Genomic DNA, 21,219 nt, shown 5'->3' with positions numbered 1-21,219 from the left:
CCTTTTGAGCAGCACCGGGCTCTTTGCTTTTAAAAGTATTTCGACCGTATCGGATAATGTGCCGGCGGTCACGGTCAACCGTTGGGCGGTCGGAGTGTGCGGTTTTTGGGGCCGACCTTTACTAACCCGTCCTTCCTCGGGGGGAGGCAGCATCGCTGCTTCCATGAATATGGACATGCTGGTCGCCTGGGGGAAACACCTTACTGCCTTTACACTCCTGTCGCAGAGGACAGTACGATATTACCCCCGGGCCGCCTCGTAGCACGATTACCCGTAGTACGGGGTCTCGCTGCTCTTGGTCTGGCTACTCCCCTTTGGCCTTTCTGGCATGGTTGCACCTTGTGGAACGAAGTTCCAGTGTAGGTAGCCCGCGGGATCATTGCAGCACTGAAGCCCGACCACCACGTCAAGGTGGCAGCCTTAGGTAGGGCTTTCACAACCTAGCATTCTCACGACCACCACGTCAAGGTGGCAGCCTTAGGTAGGGCTTTCACAACCTAAAAAGCATTCTCACTGTGCCAAAGGCTTCTTTCATCCTGCCGTGTTTGAAGGTGATCGCACCATCAAAGTGAAATTCCAACCTGTGGATATAACAGTAAGATAAATGTGCTGGGCACTAAAAGCAAGTATTCAATCACCTGAAGATGAACACCGCTGGAACTAGAATGCTTTAGACAACCGGAAAGGTGGAGGAGTTCTGTCTTGTTCACGATCACAGTCATGATAAAATCGTGGCCTGCTTAAATACTCCTTGCGCGTGGCTCTGATGTTTCCGTTTTCAAAATACGGGAAATCAGATTGGATCAAAACTTCACATTTGGAGTTGACAGATTTTACGACAATAAAGGCGCATTAGCGAATCAGGAGCAGCGACACTGTGAACGTGACATTCAGTTACTCTTCTAGCTGCATATATTTGGGCAGCATTAAATTGCTGACGACAGTTTTTAGAGGACGATAAAGAACAAAGCCATCCATACAACATTAATCGTACTAAGTTGTTTTACCAACTCTCGCTTCCACAGACATTGTTAAATTTGCAAGCTTCGCACCCTGTTATCTGCTCTCCACATAGAGTAGAACAGCATGTGCCCCGTCAGCCGTGAGCAAATTACTTATTCCTCTCAACTGATGAGCAGAAGAGGTAGCCCGCTCACGGGCCAGCCCAAGAGCTGACACCAAAAGACTAGTTTACTTGTTGCTCACTTAGTTAAGATAAAGATGACTCCCTGATTCACCACTGCAGGTGGCATGTACCTACCTACTTGTTTTTCACCCCCTCACGCAAATACATGAAGGAGATACCGTGGGCATCAAACCCAGTGTTTATTGGCTAAGTGCAATCAACTGAATTTTAAGATGACTTAACTCGGCAATCGACACCAATCTCCGAATCTAGGCGCTGATTATCTGCAGTTCGGTAGATCAAATTTATTTACATTTTTGGTGAAGAAATAAATGTGTCGTTGTGCTACCTACGATGTGCCGTGTCTGATCATTTGTCTCGGACACATAATTAATTTGGGTCAGAAAACACATTGGTCCAACAATGTCTGGATATTGTTTACTGGAAAGGAATCCACATCAACAGACTTCTCCATCGGGAGTCCGCCTGACGGACCTTGGAACACGAGTCATTTGCTCTATTTTCTGTTAAAACTACATAATAACGCCAACTATTATCGGAGCTATCTACAACTACTTAGTATATGATATCATGACAATTAATGTGAAACGAAGCACCAGGGGTTTTTCTATTGGTGATGATGATGATGACAATACCTTAGGAGATTCAATTTTGAAACCTAATTTATCATGCTTTTCTTTTGGTGGCGACTTTAAAAGTGAGAGTGAGGTATAGGCTAAAAGTTACCTTATTATTTTTTGGAGCGTCCCCGTGGTTACTGAGGGGTATCTGCGTAGTTACATACCGTTGGGAAGACTGGTAGTTGTCACAATGGCCATTCGCGGTTAGCTGCGCAGATTTACCAACGAAGGTCAGCTTGTCAGGAATTCAACAACCACGCATATTTGAAGAACCTCCAAAATGAAAAACCACCAGTGAACTGATGAGAAGGTTCGGTTCCTTGAAAATTGCTTTGAATAAACAATGAAGATTACTATGAATTCTTTTGCTCCTCAGCTGCAAATACCAATTGTGTTTGCGAGGGATTGTTCGTATCAGCGTGTCCATTTCAGTCCTTAATTAGCAAATGAATAAAACGACAAAATGTTTTTTTTCATTATGGAATGATTTCCGGATAATAAGTGATGTAGTAGTAGCCTTACCCGGAACCTACAGACGTGTCTTGCAGTAACTAATTAAAATTACTGATAAATGATGAGCAGATGTTACATAGATGTGTGATCAGCATCCAGTAATATATGAGAACGGTCGAATTATCAAACAGACACCATTGTCACAAAGGATAAGGTGCGCTTGTTGGAATCTACAGTACCATCAAAACCTTACACTGTTCTGTTACGTTATGGCACTTAGCCTGCCAACTTGAAGTCGAAATATGAAGCCTCTCCAGGACCCGTGTGACACTGAAATAAACTGAGTGTATAAAAGTACGCGATCCTGTCATGAATGTCACTATTTCTCCTGGCTGAAAAGTTATACCCATATTGCGATACACAAACCGTGCTGTTTTATAAGACGAGCGACCTCCTGGTCGATTGACTATCAGTATCAAAAGCGGGTTATGTTTGCTTGCAAGTATACTCAGACGAATTGCCATTTAGTGGCCCTGATCGAAACGGCTCCACCTTTGTCCTGCAGTGAGTCACTTGGTTTGAACAAACCGTGGATTGCACTGTGTCAGACTTGGAATCCAACTCTGATAGCTTGCTCACTAAGGCCAAACTTCTGACCTATGATCGAAGGCTGCCATAAGGCATCAGAACACCAGACCAATTCCTACAGCTTTCAAGCCTCAAAGCATGTGGTTGTGTCCATGGTGGGTCCGCCAAGCGAAAGCAGATTCATCGAGCCGGTTAAACCGCTATTCAGACTTAAACCACCATAGGTGAAGAGGTGAATTTGGTGTGTCGGCAAAGCGTATAATCTAAGCGAATACTACTCTTATGATATTAACCTGACTAGTTTCTACCTTGTGCCCAGCATTCATGTCATCGTAAAGGTATCAGCTGGAATACGTGAAAATAAACAAATGCCCTCATTTTAGCCCGACCTATAGAGTCAACTAAACACAAGGTTTGACGAATGTTTCACTGAGGGATAAGAGAACAAAGCCTATCAGAATTTGGATACTTCGCATTGATATTTCAGTTTTATTGCGTCTGTAATTACTCCTTTTCTGTAGGCCACGTGCTGCCACTAGGAATCTGATCAAAGCGGTTCACACCGCATTTCACATCTTATTCACACGCATAAAGGGAACATAGGGTTTCATCTGCTTCGGTTCCCGTGATGTTTAGAGCAAGTGCTCTCTCGTGAATAATATGATGTGCGTTTCGGATTTTCAAGTCTCTACACTTTTTCTTAACATTAACAAATTTCTTCCGGAGTACAGTAACTGTCGTGACCATGCCTCCGAATATTTTGAAATCTATCACCTGTGGGACAAATTCTGTCAAAACCTACAACTGCTTCTTGTATTTTTCAGTTCACAGCTATATATGTGCAAGAATATCCTTCACTTCGTCGGTTTACCGCTTCAAATGAACAATTCCCAAGCGAGCTTCCAAGCAGACCTCGATTCGAACCATTTGAATTTAAATTTATGGTCGTTGGCCGGAGAACAAAACCAAATCGCTAATAAGCCCCCTGTCTATCTACCGTACAAAACATTTACGATTTAGATATTTGGTGAAAATTATTCTTCTGTGGGTGACCTCATAAGCTGACCGGATGAGGATACAGCAACATGGAATGTAACAAAATGATTGTAACATCGTTTGGCCGCACCCAGAGTCGACGGAGCTGGGTGGAGCAAGAAACAATTGAGTGTAAACAATTTGGACGATTTCGGACTACTGACTATCCTTGATTTACATTGTGAAACTGCATGACATTTTCCTCCGGATAATCCCATTGTGTGATTTCCTGTGTGCAGCCGTATTCGAATATCATCCCGCGATAAAGCTGTTGAATTAACTCAAAATCTCACCACATTTGGGGGATTTTTGGTGAAAAGTTTCGGCCATAATGTCTCAAGGCTGCTCAGCTACTGAGGGTCCGGCTGACGTTTAGGCTGATATTTCTCCTTTACCACTTATTGGAAGCCAGTCAGATTTAGTCACCGATATTCGCATTTTTGTGCATTCAGCCCGCGCTTGCAAATCATCTGTTCTGGTACCTATTCTCTTCGTTATACCCTCGTTTTTACTGGCAATTTTCACCCACTGGCCAAGAATCGTTGTATTCTAATCAGGTTAGCATGAAGGTTATAGTGAAGGCATGAGCTGTTCTACAATTTTTTCGCAGCGTATACACCTTAATTCTATTCATCCGGCGTCACTATCCATCACTTTTTCCCGGTTATTATGGCTAGAACACTCTGTCGGACCCAGCCACGACGATAAAGATTCGTGGGAAACGAGTCTGTTTACTTATGAAACGGAAATCAGCAACTCTGAACAAGCTTTCTTGAAAGCTACGACACTTGCAAATTTGCATTTTGGGCACACCTCTTCTTCGGAAGCTGGTATCTTTAACTGCTTAGAAGTTTCACTGAAACTGATGTATTTGTTTACTTTTATTTTACGTCCAATGTGTGTTGTGTCACTCGCGCATAAGCCTGAAATCATCTGCATGGAAAAACTTCGCCTTGAATATCCACCAGCCTAAAGTTAATTGATCGATGCTCGATGTTGAAAATCAAAGGGCGCAAGGCTCCATCACAGTGCCCTCACTACATTCATGAAAACAAAACGATGGAAGAGTCTTGAAATCGCACATTCACAGAATCCACTATTTTCTTAGGAGGGGAATTGTATTAATGGTGTTTGACCTATAATAACATTGCAGGTTGCAGCTCTCCTTCAACTACGTGTTAGATGAAATTGCTGAGGATCCTCACAAAGATGACACAAGAGAAGTTTTTCATTTAGCCTTCGTCGTAAGACGCGCTTACACAACATGACATAGAAAGACCCCAAGAAGAAGAAGAATTTTTCATAAAGGAAACTATTGACAAGGTTGCCGAAAACCCTTCGACAGCCCATGACCGGTTTCACCCTTTTTGGGGCTCATCAGGTAGGCACAGTCCCCGAGTTTCCGTCAACCTTATGAACTACTTGAATATCAAAAAGAGAGATTCAGTTGAGTCTCTCGTGAAAACCAAATTGATTTGCAAATGAGTGTATTTCTCGAAGAAGACGTCTTCCAAAGGAAGTGCACACAGTTGACCAAGGGTGGCAGATAACATATTGTGCGTTCTCTACGAAGTAATCCTTCCTTGGAGAGACGTTTTTTGGAGAGCCACCGTTACTATTTTTTTAAATGAGCTCAATATTCATGTGTTTCACAAGACTGTGGACAAGCATCCATTGTAAGGCAACTTCTCGTAGCTGCTAGACACTGTTTGTCAGTTGACGAATAATACAAAAAAGCAGCATACCCGTGCATCACGCATTAAATTATTTGAATCTACTGCCACTTGAGCAAAAAGAATATAGGTGTCAGATACGTACATCTGATTTGTTCTCACTTTGGTGGAAGGTTTAATTTTTGCCGCCACTTTGGACAGTTGAATGTCTAGGTATGTGGGACATTTATATGGGAAGTATGGGAACTTCTAGGAAAACCAATGAAATAAGCGTATTTTAAATCCATCGCATGTATCCATTAAGCATGTCGAGTATTGAATTTGTTCGGATTGCTGACCAAAGTTCCTCAGTTTCAGGGAAATATCTCACAGCAGGTAGGATTTCTTGCCAGTTTGTGGGATCTAGAATGTAATCTATGCCTCGGCTGCACTTGTAGGATCAATGAAAACCCTAGGCAGCCCGCTACAGGTTTATTGATTTTTGGCGCCAATCAGCTGGGCCTAGACTCCGATTTCCCAAACTTATTATTTCCTAGCATATCATCAAATTGTAGGTGTGTGGTGATTAGCGAATTAACTTGCAACTCAAATGAGATTCGACTGAATCTTCCGTCTACATTGTTGTCCAATAATATTTCTATTCACGTGAGTTACTACTGAGTTCTTCGTCAAAACCATGGTAATTTGCTAACAAACGTTCATCACAACATACAATTTGGTATTCAAGTCTGAAATGAGATTGATGAGAATCGGACTGACTGAAGGGGGACGAAACCATTATTGGACAAACCAGTTTTTCTTCACGTTTTGAGTAATATTGAAGCATACTGCGATACCTTGAATCATACCAAATCGAGCTTGCGGTAGCTTCTGTGAAGTTCATCCAGCCTAATAATACTACATACAAGAGTTTCAACTGAATTGCGACTAGGAATGATTTTGCTCCCTGACCAAACAAAAAATTTCATTAAGTTCTTTCTAGTCCAACTTTTTCTTCAGCCAAAATCCAACGAAAGTCACCATCAGCTAGCCATACAGCCGGAAACCATAGTCCTCTGAATTGTGTGCATAATTTTCCTATAGAAATAGTCAGTCCTAGAATATGATTTTATTTTGTGCAACAGCATGTTGGTTGGACCATAGTACATATATTCCTGGATTTCAAGACCTTTGACTAACTGGGATGATATGTTTGTTTTATCTCTGTCAAAGTGATATACGTATTGTCATCCAGGCTCTGGTGCAACGATCAAATGGGGGTTTCGTAACACGAGTGCGTGACCAATGATGATCAATAAATGAAGCAAAGGAAGAGACTGGAGCTGCTATCTAGTTATTCTACTGACGTTTCTGTAGCTGGAACTCGTTTAGTCTGTCGTTTATGGTTTTCAATCTTGTTTACCTGTTTCGGCGTGTTTAGCGGTACCCCGGTTGTTCTCTGTATACTTAAAGCTACATAGGTATAGATTGTCCCTCTCCTGACCCACAATCCCTCGTCGATATTTGGGTCAGCTTTTAGAATTTAACTGACTATTTTGTATCCCAATTTCTCTGATGTGTCCGGGAACTTTCTGTTTATCTCTCGCAACCAAACCGTATTTTGTTTAAAAGACGTTACAGGTGTGAAAATGGCCGTCCTCAAATCTATGGCGGTGAAGTACTTGGGCGTCGAGCTGATACCACTGCCTAATCTCAGTACGTTAGGTATTTCTCGATCAAAGTAAGCCATGTTCCGTTCCCTTCTCCACGCCTTAGGGTTATTTTTCCTCTTGTGTCCATCCTACCGCGTTGGCTACATCGCCTTGTCTGCCTTACCGGACTAAAATAAAAAGAATTAATCTTGCTTTTCCGATCTCTCAAACTAAGTTCCAAATGTGACGGTTATTCCTGTCTCATTGATTTTACGTCCTTCCCGAACCTGTACTTCACAGGTTGTGATAATTTTTCGCCAAAACCCCGTCTTATCAAGACCATCCTTCAAATTTTGACTCTTCGAAGGCTCTGTCGATCTCAGATGCAAGTTTGATTTTTTTATCACTGGTTTTGACCCACCTATTCGTTAAGCATAGTCTTTCCCAGGAAAAATCTTAACACAGATTTTTTGTAATTTTCTGCCCACAAATCTAGTACATGCTTCATCTGTCCTCTGTCTGAGACACTACATCTGCTGGACTTGTGACCGCTGAAGGTTTGCCTCCAGTGGGTGTGTAGGGCTATTGCTGATTTCGATTGATTGTGAATTGGGTAAAACGGAGCATGCCCCAGTCAAGCGATTAAGCACCAGCAGACTGCACCAGTGTTTCAGCCTTTTTCGTAGCTAATGTTCATGTACGTAGGCTGGAGTCCAGGATGATTCAGTGCAACTGGTTAAAGGTTCTTGACAGGTTGTTTTGGTCTGTACGATATCTGACAGTAGCTTAGCAACGCTCAATTTAGAGGAAAGTAACTGACCTCTAACAACGACCATCAAAGGACATGCGCTCAGCTTTTACATCGTGAGAATGACAGACGAAGCTAGAAATTATGTCTATGGTAACAAACCGCCCACCCGGAGGTATGTTAAGTTAAACGAGACTAGTTTGTTAACAGACACTAGTGTCGACTGTCGGAAAAGCGAACCTCCTATCTGAACCTGATGGACTGTTCGGGAAATATAATTGCAGTCACAAACACCCTATTATTATAGCTGTCCAATGTACGATATTCATGATAATAAATGGTGGTATACTAAAAAAATTAAGGCTAATCGTCTAATAAGCCCTGAATAAATTTTGTTTTTTGCAAATATACTTATGCAAGTAGCTTCTTCTTCATCCAGCCATATGGCATGATATTTTATTTCGTGGCGTTCCCTGAGGTTCCTAATTGTGCACCCATTGAGTTGAACCAACGCAGTCACTTGATCACATCTGGATTCAGAGAGGGTTTTCACCATGCTGAATAGGTAAAGTGGTTCCATTCGAAAGACAATGTCATGTCTAGTTCAGTAAATGCATTTAGCACCAATAAGATGACATTCCATTAGAATGAATGAATAGTTTGCGCACTCCAACGTTAGCACTGTAGTTGTTGTCTGTCACCCTCTCGAATCAAATTTCGATTTCAAGAGTTTCTTCCTGCATTCACACTTCCCTGTTGGCTACGAATTTCTAGATACATAAGCTATTTTTCACGGCGATTTGCGCTCACTCTATAATAACCTAAATGTTTCGTTGCGTATTCCTGACACACCATTTGATAACGAGTTATGTTTGTTTGTAAATACGGATGCCAGTATTATAGCTATATTTCACATCGTTCAGCTTGTTTTTAATGCGCTTCTGTTTAAAAAACGCCATTCCGCCTTGCCATTCTCAGATGCCCCCTGCACAGAAATTCACCCATAATTTTCTCAGCTCCAGAAAGTTGGTTTGCATTTATACGCTGGCAGCATTTTGATAGAATGTAGTTTAACCTCTAAAACTCAGTGGAAGCCACCTTTCTTTGGACTGTTTTGTTCTGTCTCACCGTATCAAGAAAATACTCGACACAAAAGCCCGTATCCATGCCTTACTTCACTGCGCCACAGTTTGAGAGGAAGAACCTTTGTGACCAATAAGTGCATTCCCATTAACGGTGTACTTGATAGGGGATCACTTAGGTACGTTCTGCATTGAGGAATATGCCGTGCTTCTATCTATTCCAAAAACCGGTGAGATTTTCTTCCTGGTAGAATTCAGTGCACGTCTCAGTCGAGATCACCCGCCATAGCGGAGCGCTTTCGGACTACATGGTGTATGGACTGTGAAAGCAAACGAGGACCGACTTCTTAGACTTTGAGTTATTCACGTGCCAGTCTTCATCACCAGCGGATTCCGGCTCAAACGGTAGCACCTTGCTACTAATTGCCCTCATTTCTTGCCATCATTTACTTGTTTACGGCGTTCTTTCCGGCGAGATGCGAGTGATTTAAGAAGCCAGATCATCAGTTTGTCTAATCAGAGCTTAATATTCGGCCTCGTAAGCCATACTACACCAACTGCGTCAGTGAATTCGTAATATTAACACTGGTAAATGAACATCTTGAGGATCCAAAGGTTGGAGTGACATGCCAGCAGCAACTGATCTCCGCACTGATAGCCTATTGTTCGCCCAGTCAGATGGCAGAAGCATGGCAGAACATGAAGCATGAGGTGGTGATGACTGTAGTCAGCCAGATTGGGTAACCGTTCCAGAGATTTTCCTACTGGTTAATGGCAAAATGCGACAAATAAAATAACCAGTTACTAGGGGAAACAAAGCACTGTTTGACGGTTCGGAGAAAGTGTTTAAACAACAGCAGCAAAAGGATATTCAAAATAACCTGGCTCAACGATTCAATCATATCAAGAACAACTGGACAGACCAAAGAATTGGCTGCCCGGCAGTAGAAAGAAGAATTTTATAACTGTTTGAAGGACATCTATGAGCCAAGCATCCGGCCTTAGCAGGGAGTCAAACAACCTAAGCTCTCCTGGTTGCCGACAAGGGAATGAAACATATGTCATCCATAGGATTTCTGTATAAGGCGCACGCACTGTAACGAGCGAAGCGACCAATGAGCCGCAACCGAACCGCGGTGATAGACTGCCTCAAAGAGAGATTAAACTCTCTCCAGACCCTCCCTAAACTACAGAAAACATATGACAGTCCGAAGGGTTAGACAGCTGCAGAAGACACGTTTGCTACAGAAATACTATAGTTTAGCCAGACTCTGGAGATATTTACTGAGCACGCTTCCACAGAGGCGGGAATTTCCTCCACCTCACCTGGCAACGAAGGAGATTTCAGTAAGCTGAGCTACCCTGGCAAGTGCTCGGCACGAGTGTCACTCAATCACTTGATAGCTGATATGATTGAAGCATCCGTACTCAAAGAACAGTGTGATTTCGTGCTGGTTAGAAAACTAAAATCAACCTATCCGTACAAGCAAAGCAGGGATAAAGCGGTGTCTGAGGTTAAAAGTGTGGAAACCGTCCACATCGGATTGATTGGCACTACCACATGAGCAAACAATGAAAGACTCAACGCGCCTACGAACGATTTGTGGACGTATAGACTCAGGTTGTGTGGACAAATCGCAGCTGCCTCAGTAGTGGAAAGACATTGAACGGTGCTCCGTAGGTAGGTAGATGCTTGGTACAGTGTTTGGAAAGTAGTGTCATATTTAATCACAAGACTCGTATCAGTCATCTGAGGGGCAAGTGCTTTAGTACTCAACTTCCACGATGCGGAATTCGGTCAAAGTGGGTAATGCTCCTTTATTAGGGCATAACTGCCTTGCTGTGTAGCCTGCGTATTCTGCTCCCCAACAACAGAAGACTGTCAACCGTTGACCGTGAACCAGCAGCTTACCACTGAGACGTAGGGGTATCAGATGAGTAGTTGTGAACCACACTTTAAGCGAAGCGAACAGAAAGGTTTCTGAAACTATGTAATGTAGATGAAGATTCGGATAGTTGGCGGCCGGATCTCTTTTGAAAGGAAAGCTGATAAAGATAGATCGGTTGGGTTCTGTTGGTTCTGTTTTGAAAATTACCTCCAGACAGCTTTCTAGGTAACAAGTGAAGTTTAGCTTTACGTTTGCTCTTAGCCAGAATCTTTCTTGTCTATTCAGCAAAAAATAGAAGTAAATTCAGTTTGTTTTTCAGCGGGATAAGGTTGTTGAATTTAATGTATTGCCCTGTTTACGTCGGTTTCCGATCAACCGAACATCACCACCGTCATCACGATCCGGTTGCTCATAGCAGATTTGTGCCAAGGAAGTGGAATCGGTCGTCGTGATAACGGGATAGCACAGATAAAACTAGAGTAAAATATATGCCCTGATCTTATATTACCTGTAATACTTTTGCACCGATTAACCTATTCTGGTAAGGTGGGGAAGCGATGAACTCGGATTCCTCATCCACGAGACATGAACTTTGGACCACTGCCATGAAGTATAAGTGGGTTGACATTACTCTATCTGTACAAACTAAGCAAAACCTAATCATGTGGTCTGAGTGGAAGAAAAAGTTCATGATTAAGGAATTAATTTTCCAGATGACTCGAAAACGACCCCCATGAGTTCCTGTGCTGTGAACCAGACTACACACCAGTTGAGAATCGTCCGTCAGAAGGACTTTAAACGGGAGCAATGCGAATGCTAGTTCAACTCAATCATATACAAAAAGTCGGAAAATGCTCGGTAAGTTTCAAGTATCTGTGGCGATAACCCTACAGGGGAATCTTGAATGGGAGTCAGTCAGTAGGGCAATCAAAGCATCATAAAACTTGTCTCTAGCGGCTTAAGCAGACAAGACGAGCAGAAAACAATCAGCCTCTCATATGTGAGACTCATTCGCGTACGTTTCCAAAGGAAGTGCACAAAGGTGACTATCGTCGAGTATATGGCCAATCAATGGTTCTTTCCCCCAGTGACACAGAATGATGCCGATCTCTGCACATCCTGCCATAGCGATAGCCAGAGTTGTGTGGCCAAAAACGAGTTACGAGCGGTGGTGAAGTCAGCTAAATGTTGTGTCTGGAACTTGAATCCTTGTCAACCAAGCCCAATGTGAGAGTGAGACTAGTTCATTGTGCTGCATGCCTGAGGGTGCGAACATTAAAAGCAGCTGGGTCGACAGGAAGTTAAGGCACAACGGATGACTTTAAGCTGCCTGAGACTGTCGACGCAAGCATACCTGAGGATGTCGTAGTCAAGGCGAACAGCACGAACAGGGTCATCAGTCGTGATAGATGGCCTAAAAGGAGGATACCAATAATGAAATGAGGAGAGAGAAAAGAAATCTGTGCTAAAAAAGAAAGAAGAGTGGCGTCAGTCGTAACCTTTTTTTCTAACCCGCCATGCCATATACAAAAAGTAGGGTTACTTGGCTAATGACACCGCGAAACGGCGGTGACATGACAGCATTTTTAGTTATAGGAATCATTGTTATACATAGGATGAAATACTGCCAGTGTGCTAAACCCATGCAGAAGGTGATTAAAGTTTCCAGCTACAGGCTTTGGCTCCAAACCCTGACCACAAGGCAGCAATGTTCGGCTGGAAATGCCAGTGCATTAAGGAACCAGTCGCCACACGTGTCCCAACAACGAACCGGGAGGACTGGGATGTTGTGTTGGTCACACATCCGAACACCGACTCACTTGTTATGAGGGACTCAGTGAGTGTCCAGCAGACACCCTACAGTATAGCTCAATGGGTTGCAAGGGCACAGAAACCGTCAGACCACTGTATGATCCGGGCTGTTTGTGTTGGACTACACCATTTACCACTCGTGTGCATATGGGACGGATGAAAATAGCATGGATTCCATGCATATTGACGCCAACAATTAAACTGTAAGTACGGTCAAATTGTGTGGAGATTTTACAGCCTTACTGAGTACATTGAAAATACATTTAGGAGTAAGAGAACGACATCATTAGGTTAACCGAGCAGCATGTGATACCTAAACGCTAGAACTACTGACAAAGACTGGTTCATCGCCCGAGCATGACAACCCCCGCGCGTAAGTTAGCACGCCTATTTAAGAGCATTTATTGAAGAAAATTTCAACAACACTCAAAAATATGTTTGCGCTCGACTTTCTGGCACGTGACCAAATAGATGACCGCTAGTGTGGCTGGAAACGTGCACCGGATTCTAATAATTGAGTTTTGGACTGCGCGGCAGACACTGAGTAATTGTTTAATCCATTGTATCTGCTCAGCATTTAGCCCTCCCAGTGTTCAAGCAAGTCGGTGCACTCGGGTGGGTCGTAAATTCTGTCTTGTTTTGACAGCTCCAGTTGGAATTCATTGACTGTGGTCGCAGCACACTACATCACGCATGGTCCAGTTGATGACCAACATTCAAAATGGAGTCATATGACATCCACATACAAACAATCAAACCTAACAGATTAAGATGAGTTATGCACTCCCTGCTCGTGGTGTGGAAAAACTCAACACGATTGTGTGGTCGCTTGTTCTACTAGTTTGGACAGACGGACGTTGAATTGTGGTCAAGTCAGTTAGATTTACACTGGATAATGCAGACAGGTTGGAAGGGACCTTTCAGACAGAGATTTCATGATAATTATGGGGAATGAATGGAAAAGTGAGGTGGAAATAATCAAACCACTACTGATGGTTAAACAAACTAGGTAAATCTTATCATCGAAAATCGCATTGCATCTTACTGTCAGGTAAGAAAAGTAAACGAATCTATAATACTGGCTTAATTTTAGGTACATAGCATTGACAATACATGTTAAGCCTGACTAATTTTCTCCAACTGTGGAAAACAACTTGAGAATAATTTGAGCAAATATTTGGTCGAGCCACAAGAGCTTGAACACACGAGCATCCTCAGTCTTCCTGGAGCCCATCAGTTTTGCAAAAAGAAATTCTAACTATGGTCTTTTGTTTAACGGTTTTGGGATCCTACCATTCAGACCACGGATCCACAGACCAATTTGCATATCTGGTGAATTCCGAAAACGGATCAAGAGTAATGGAAATGAACCTTCTCACCAAGCTAATGACCTTTAAGAATCCAAGCATCTGTTAGTAATGGTTTTTACACAGATCTGCTGTTTTGCTCAGGGACGAGTAATGAAAATTATCGTTGAGACCCATACAAGGTCATAATTCAGAACAAGCAGGGCAGTTAGGGAGGAATACATAGAGGCATGAAGAAGCGTAAATATGACCATGATATATGGACCTCAGTAGCTTCTGCATGATACATGTGGTTTTTGTCTGGACAAAGAGGACCCGTGGTAGTTGTTCTGATCCTCTTAGAAACAACTAAGTGGAATGAATGGTAAACGACGGAAACATCATTTAAGTTATTCGGAAGTGAAAGTATCCATAAGAAAAAGGTAACACGTTCTGACATACCGTTTTCAAACACAGGGGCGCTTCGAGACGTTAGGAGACGGTGACATTTTAGACCCGTGGTAGTTGTTCTGATCCTCTTAGAAACAACTAAGTGGAATGAATGGTAAACGACGGAAACATCATTTAAGTTATTCGGAAGTGAAAGTATCCAGAAGAAAAAGGTAACACGTTCTGACATACCGTTTTCAAACAAGCGTGCAATCTGATCCACACAGGGGCGCTTCGAGACGTTAGGAGACGGATGACATTTTATAACATATTAGAGGTGCTTTGTAAATGAAGAGGTTGAAGTGTAAGTCGTAACAATGCAAAGAGGCAAGATAAAAGGAAGTTCGACAGTGATATGCATGGTTTAGTCATGTAATATTGGAGGGATATTTGGGAATGTGTGGGAACTAAAGAAACAACTGACAGCATTTTCTGGGCTTATGAATGAAGGGGGTTCGGTGAGAACGCTGTATAATTTCTGAGCCTTATACCCAATAAACATGCATTTTAGTAGCAGCCATGCAGGAGTTTTGGACATGGACGGAGTTAGAGAGGCAACAACAAAATATCGTATCTGTTAAAAATGCGTAACAAGCTTTGCTCGGCCACTCGGGAAAGCGGTATTCATACGGCACAGTTTGAAAGCTCCCAAGCCATTCATATGGGCGACTATAGGGGCCACTAAATTTAAATGATAAAAATGCAGATTAGTATTCGTCACAGATAGTATATCGGGAGACAGATTGAGTATCACTTTTTTCCAAGTACATGGGAAGGGCGCGAACACCAACATGAATGAGCAATCAGATAACAGTTTCGTTCACCTAACGAGTCCAAGTCTGAACAAAACGCGCCAAGTAAAGTTCATACGACATGCATCACTCCCATAGCGTAATTGTCAGGAGCGAATATTCCAAGCACAGACGCTGTTAGCTGTAAGTTCTCTTATTAGAATGTTATAGGGTAGGGACAATTCTTTAATTCTTCAGTAGTAGTCGATCTAACTACTTTCGACGCGGAGCCTGACTAGGCCAAACTATTGGGAGTATTTCATTCTCCTATGACTCTAATTACTCAATAGACCGAGCACAATTTTGTTTTGCTCTCATTGCCGGTTTTTAGGAAAGTTTACAATAGGTGTGTTTGATTCAATAAAGCTGGTGAAAATGTTTGTCTTCGGTTGCATGTATCTGTTTCCCCAGCAATTTATCCTTCCCTGATTACAAAAACACTTCAACTGATTACATTTTGTGATCAGTCTGAACCTTCTCACCTGAGGTAAGTCTGAGGACGTCTCTCTTGTGACTCACGGGTTGGTTGGCAAACAACTGACATGACCCATTCGGGGTACTTGAGTTGTTGTTTTTCGACCAGGTGACGCGCTTTCACACTGATTAAGTGGTGGCTATCCGAATCATTCAGCTATTTCTATCCAACAAGAACTTGCATAAGTAGCTTGTGTAGTGACCAACGGAAGTTTGTACAAATTTGTGATTCACTTAGTCAGCATCATTTGAGCAAATACGGACTGTAAATATTCATCGGTATAGCTCACCAGAATTTGTCGCACTATGGATTATAGAATGGAGCTGGCCAATTAGATACCCGATTACCTGACGAAGGCTTCATCTTCATTTTAGGTCGAAATTTAGCATTGAAACATATGGTAAATCGGCACTAAACTGGCTTATTAGATGTGCTTTAGCAATAAGTGCTGTGAGTTTATCGGTTGCGCATTCCAACGAAATGGTACAAAGAAGTGGTGGGCTAAACTGCACTAATATACCTAGTGCAATTAATGTATTCCAGAGGTTAGAAACATTCAAAATTTTTACTCAAGGGTGGCAGTAACATATACCTAGGAAGCGAAACTAATTTCGCGAAAATCGACATCATCAAACGACATGATGTGATCAGAGGGATACTGAAGCGAGGACATGTAGTAGTAGTGGTGTAGGTGCAAACCATCCTACATAGATGTTGGCTGGATGGTAATATGTCCACTTGATATTATGTAGCCTGGAGGGGACAACTGAATGTCAAAAATGTACGGTAAATAAAAAAATTGGGAAAGCATTGTTAGAATCGGCACCAAAGGAAACGAAAATATAACTAAATTGTATGCAATAAGAAAATACACATAAAATACACATCTTCATCGGAACTGTGATATTAAAGAAGAAAATATGTGTCGAAATTCGGTGGTTGAATTGCAGAAAATATGACCAGTCAAATTCGAGTGTTAGAAGGTGGTTTTCTGGGGAAAACATTCGCCTTCGTGACGTGCAGGAGAGGCGGAGTATGCCTACTAGGGAGTTTCGATGGAGAAACTTTGTGATTTGGGCACCCTATGAACCCACCGTACAAAACCCTGAACACAAAAGGTTTGGAAGTTTGCTAAGTTTCCTTTTTGGGTGTTCGTACGTAAGTTCATGAAGGTTAACACTGATGGATCAACGTTCATCGGAGTGACTGAAAGGAAGAAGTTTCAGCTGCAAAAAGTTGTTTGATGCGCTTGCTCCTTCAAAAGTCCTCAATCGGTCAGTGAGATTACCAAGGCCTGGAGGTTCGGGAGTTTAGAAAGTTTGCACAGTGTCCGGCCTGCAATACGATGTTGTGAACGGTTGGGACTTAAAAGGCTGTAGCATGTCCCAAGTGCTGGTGCGTTCGTACTGCTGCGATCAATAAATTGAGTGAGACTACAAAGGTGATGGGCATGCGATTAATTTAGCAGTAGTGTTTACATTCAGCTGTTTGTACAATCGGTTAGTGTTGTGTGGCTACCGGGCGCTTTAAAACCCTTCCCACAGATATAAAATATAGAATTGTGTATTCCTTAAACATGAAATCCCGGCGCGCGCGCCGCTTAAACTACATTCAGATTTAAAATATTTTGTAATACTGAGTTGTATTACTAGTGAGATTCTTAACTTTCAGTTTGCAATTGGATTCACATGGTGTTCTACTTCGCTGAACATCGCAGCTGTAGGTTGATTTATTGCAGGTCCAAAATTAGCCGTAATTAAACAGATGTGCATGCAAGAATTTTGGACAGTTTTGCAACCTTGTGATTGCGGTTGAGATTCCGCCCTGCATATGATCTTAATGTGCGCTAAAAACAATACGGCTTTCATAACACCTCGCAACCATCACTAGTAAGCATCTCGGGTATGCCCACGATGAATTTGACACCATTTCATCCGTCTTGCATCCAACAGAGGTAAATCAGGCAACTAATATAAGTTTCAAAATTTAGAAGTCGTCAGTCCATACCGGACCAAATGTTGCGGTCTGAGTGTTTGAAAGAAATCTGTATATTCCGTCCAGTTGTAATGGGAGAACATTACTTATTAGTCACTTTTAGATGAAAAGTACAGTTCGGAGCATTTGATGCTTTTTGGTGATTCATGAGTCGCTCACTCTTCACGCTTCCTAGGAAAGATAAAACAACCGTGAAGGATTCTCAGCGTTGATTAAATTTACCGTCAAAATCAACTTTTAGTTGAAGGTCTAGGCTGTTCCTACCAATATCAAACAATGGCATGGTACACATTTATCTACAAGCAACTCCATTTATAACTAACCAAAGCAGAGGGGCAGTTCTACAGGTTGGATTTCATTGCAATGTGTTCAGCAACAATCTCTTATCATATTGGAAATAGTGGGATGTGTAATCAACAAAAGTGATAAACCGATGGTATGGACCAACTGTGCTCTTGATAGCTGTGATCTTACGCCCTTACAGCTACTGAGTTGGCGGGTCGAACTGGGCTGTTATAAAATGTCTAATGAAGAATTCAGTAAAATTATGATTAAAGCACTAAAAGAGTAACGTGCACAAATAAGAGTCCAAAATGTTCTGACCAAGTGAGCATTTTTTATGAGCTAATTAAAGCAGGTCGTTTTTTTGGTGAAAACCCTGCGCAGTTTCTGGCAAATGAGCTTTAACACTCATTCAAATTACCGTTTGTCGTGACGAGAGGCAAATTTCCGGCGCTGCCTTTTTTACAAGCAACAAAATCCGGCTCTCTAGTAACAGAGCCTTTTCAATTTCTGTAATAATGGGTGAAGCAAAGATCAATGAACAATGTGCAACAAAATAAAGCTATTTCATGAGGATGAACGCTGGGAAGTTTGACAAAATTATTTCTGCGAGTGGCTGCACTACTTCTGGAAAACTTTCGGATCAATTGAAATATAACCTCACTAAAATATTTCTGAGTTTCACACTTGCAACGCTGGTACTGACTGTCAGTACTGACTGACTGCGAGAATATATATATATATATATTCCCAATATTTGACCAATTAAGTAAGGAGATACATCTGGGAGTCCTAATGAATCAAGCCCAAACTGTTCGGTGGGCTTTCCGTCATATCCAGAAGGCACCTCAATTTGTGTTTGAACGGCTTATAGCTCTTCGATGTTGGGTGATCACCCAGTTGTTTGTATTCTATATGGTGCATTGTTTGACTCATTTGGCATCCTCCGACCGGCTGTGAATTAAAATGACGAACAGAACCTCCGGCCCGGCTTGCGTATCTTCGGAGTTGATAAACACTTGATCAAGTTAGATGTCTTGAGGCAGCTGAAAACATTAGATTTTGGCTTCATAGCACAGTTCGGTGCTCCAAAGAACTATATAAGAAAATGGCTAAATTTCTTAACTTCGTTTCATCCACCTGTCCTTCCAAAGCCTACACATTTACTGCGTGACACCGGTCCACGGCATTCAGAATGCTGCTTAAGAGGATGAGCTTGACGTTTTTCAAAGTGCCGTATGGTGCTGCCTTTTCTCCTCAACTATAAATGAAATCATTATCCAATTGCCGTCAGAACAATTTTTGTACTGAATACTCCAGTTCAATGGAAAATTCGCCCTGTAAGTGGAGCTAATTTATACTTCAAAACCAATATGCCCTCTTGAGGTTTTTATCCTAATTGAGATTCATCAGCAGTGCTCAACTATCGGAACTCAGAAAGCCTCGAACCCGGAGAGTAGCTGGAAACTTATCCGTTCGGCCACGAGCAACTGAGGAGCTGAATGATTAAACCACACTAAGACAGTTCGTCTATCTACAGCATAGCTTCACGCATTGGTTCATTTAATGTGTTCTACTGTTCATCCACCACCAATATATGGTTGACAAAAAGATTTGCCATGACAAGAGCCCTTGAAATTTTGACGCACTTTGCAAGTTTTCCCTTTCTTCGACAGCTAGTCATAGATTGTTCTTTTGTGTCACAATATTCCTTAGATTGAACAGCAATTAAGCAACTCTCGAGAAGAATGCGCGCGTTTTGCAAGATGCATCGGTTCGCTGAGTAGAATGGCTCTGGTAGCTAATTGTCGTATCATGGCATAGTCACTTAGGTATTCGTATCTACCTCTTTCGAAACTCTATGAGAAAACCGAATGTCTCCTTCGACTGAGCGTAATATAAATGATCACAGTTGCCTAGAAAATAGCTTTGGTCACTTTCGCCTAAATTCTGACTCCAAAGTGTTGTCCCACTCTTCTTCTACAAGTTTGAGAATCTTGACCAACCCCATTTAGTAAATCATCCGTTAGGGAAAAATAATCACCGGCTTGAGGGCGTTTGTGGGTTGACTGCATTACTGGCTGATATATTTTGGGTCCGTAGTGTTCCCAAATTTCGCCAAAGACCTCAATTCTGTGATGAGTTCTGATCACCGCCACTGCTTGGTGGGCACAATTTGGTCCATTACCAACATTATTAGCCAAAAACTTGTGACTACAAACTCATCTCCGTGGGTATGTTGGCTGTTCATTGATTTTACTTTCCTGAGGAATTGTGCCACGCAGCCCCAAAGATGTCAAACCGTCTATGTCCTTTGGCGAAATGTGCTCTCTGTCGTGTTCCTTACCCGGCAGAGTCCTGAAGTTTCAGATTGCACGTGACCTGAGTTTTCATGATTGGCTCCCACCCAGATGTCCCGAATACTAGTTTAGATTGGCTTGAAGTGTCCTACTTTTATATTTTAACTTTCTGGTCTGTCTCAGGCCGCGAGTGGTGGGGCTTTCTGGAAGTGCCAAAAACTCAGAATATTGACCTAAGCTGTTGTGGGTGATGATCTGACTTAAGGAATAAAGGTGGTACTTTTATCGGTGCTATGCACAGCGGGAATCTTTTAGTTACACTGGTCTTTTGGTTATTGTGGGTACTCTGAATGGGCTAGATAACTTGCACGCAGCCGAATTTAATCCTTCGGAGTTCGGAACACCTTTATTCCGCTTTCTTTGAATGATGACATCACTGCTCCGATAGATATAGAATGCCTGTTGTTACTGGCTGTTTTTATAAGGTTGGCTAGCTGTTCTTTTTTGCCGCTGGCAAATCAACTACGGTTAAATGTGAAGAAACAAGGAAACAAAGACAGAAGATCATCCAATCAGTTAATCAGGTGGAACAAAACCAGGTCACTAAGCAAGAAGTGAACGGATTAATCACAACGCAGGAACAGAACTCTCTAATTGAAGGCATCCAACAAATTAGCCGGATACAAGGAAATAGCATCTCAAAGTCATTCACACTTTAATCAGGCCAATCAAATTAGTTAAAGGCCACCTTGCGATAGGAATTACTCTAAGGGAGGGATTTACCCCCTCAATTACTCACCGAAGATGTCACAAAATTTTGCTCGCCACGCTCGGCGGACAGACCAACGACCAATTAACACATCTGAACTATCTATGTACCTCAACATTGCTAACAAGGATTTCATCACTATATCCGAAATGGTCATTGCGGGAGGCAAAACCGAACAGCACAATATGGTGGT

At 42.3% G+C, this 21,219-nt stretch overlaps 1 protein-coding gene across 1 annotated transcript in view; it reads right to left on the bottom strand.

Annotated features, from left to right (window-relative positions):
• T265_10974 (hypothetical protein) overlaps positions 1-21,219 on the bottom strand; it is a gene marked incomplete at both ends in the record, with an annotated part of 59,787 nt that overhangs the window by 3,785 nt on the left and 34,783 nt on the right. The window contains one exon of the mRNA XM_009177503.1: positions 12,221-12,280. Within this exon, the coding sequence (XP_009175767.1) occupies positions 12,221-12,280 (60 nt within the window). The remainder of the gene's footprint in view (positions 1-12,220; positions 12,281-21,219) is intronic.

Source organism: Opisthorchis viverrini (genome assembly GCF_000715545.1).
Source record: "Opisthorchis viverrini unplaced genomic scaffold opera_v5_434, whole genome shotgun sequence".
In the NCBI taxonomy this organism is placed as follows: domain Eukaryota; kingdom Metazoa; phylum Platyhelminthes; class Trematoda; order Opisthorchiida; family Opisthorchiidae; genus Opisthorchis; species Opisthorchis viverrini.
The sequence above is the reverse complement of the archived record's forward strand: the minus strand, read 5'-3'. Positions and strand labels throughout refer to the sequence as shown.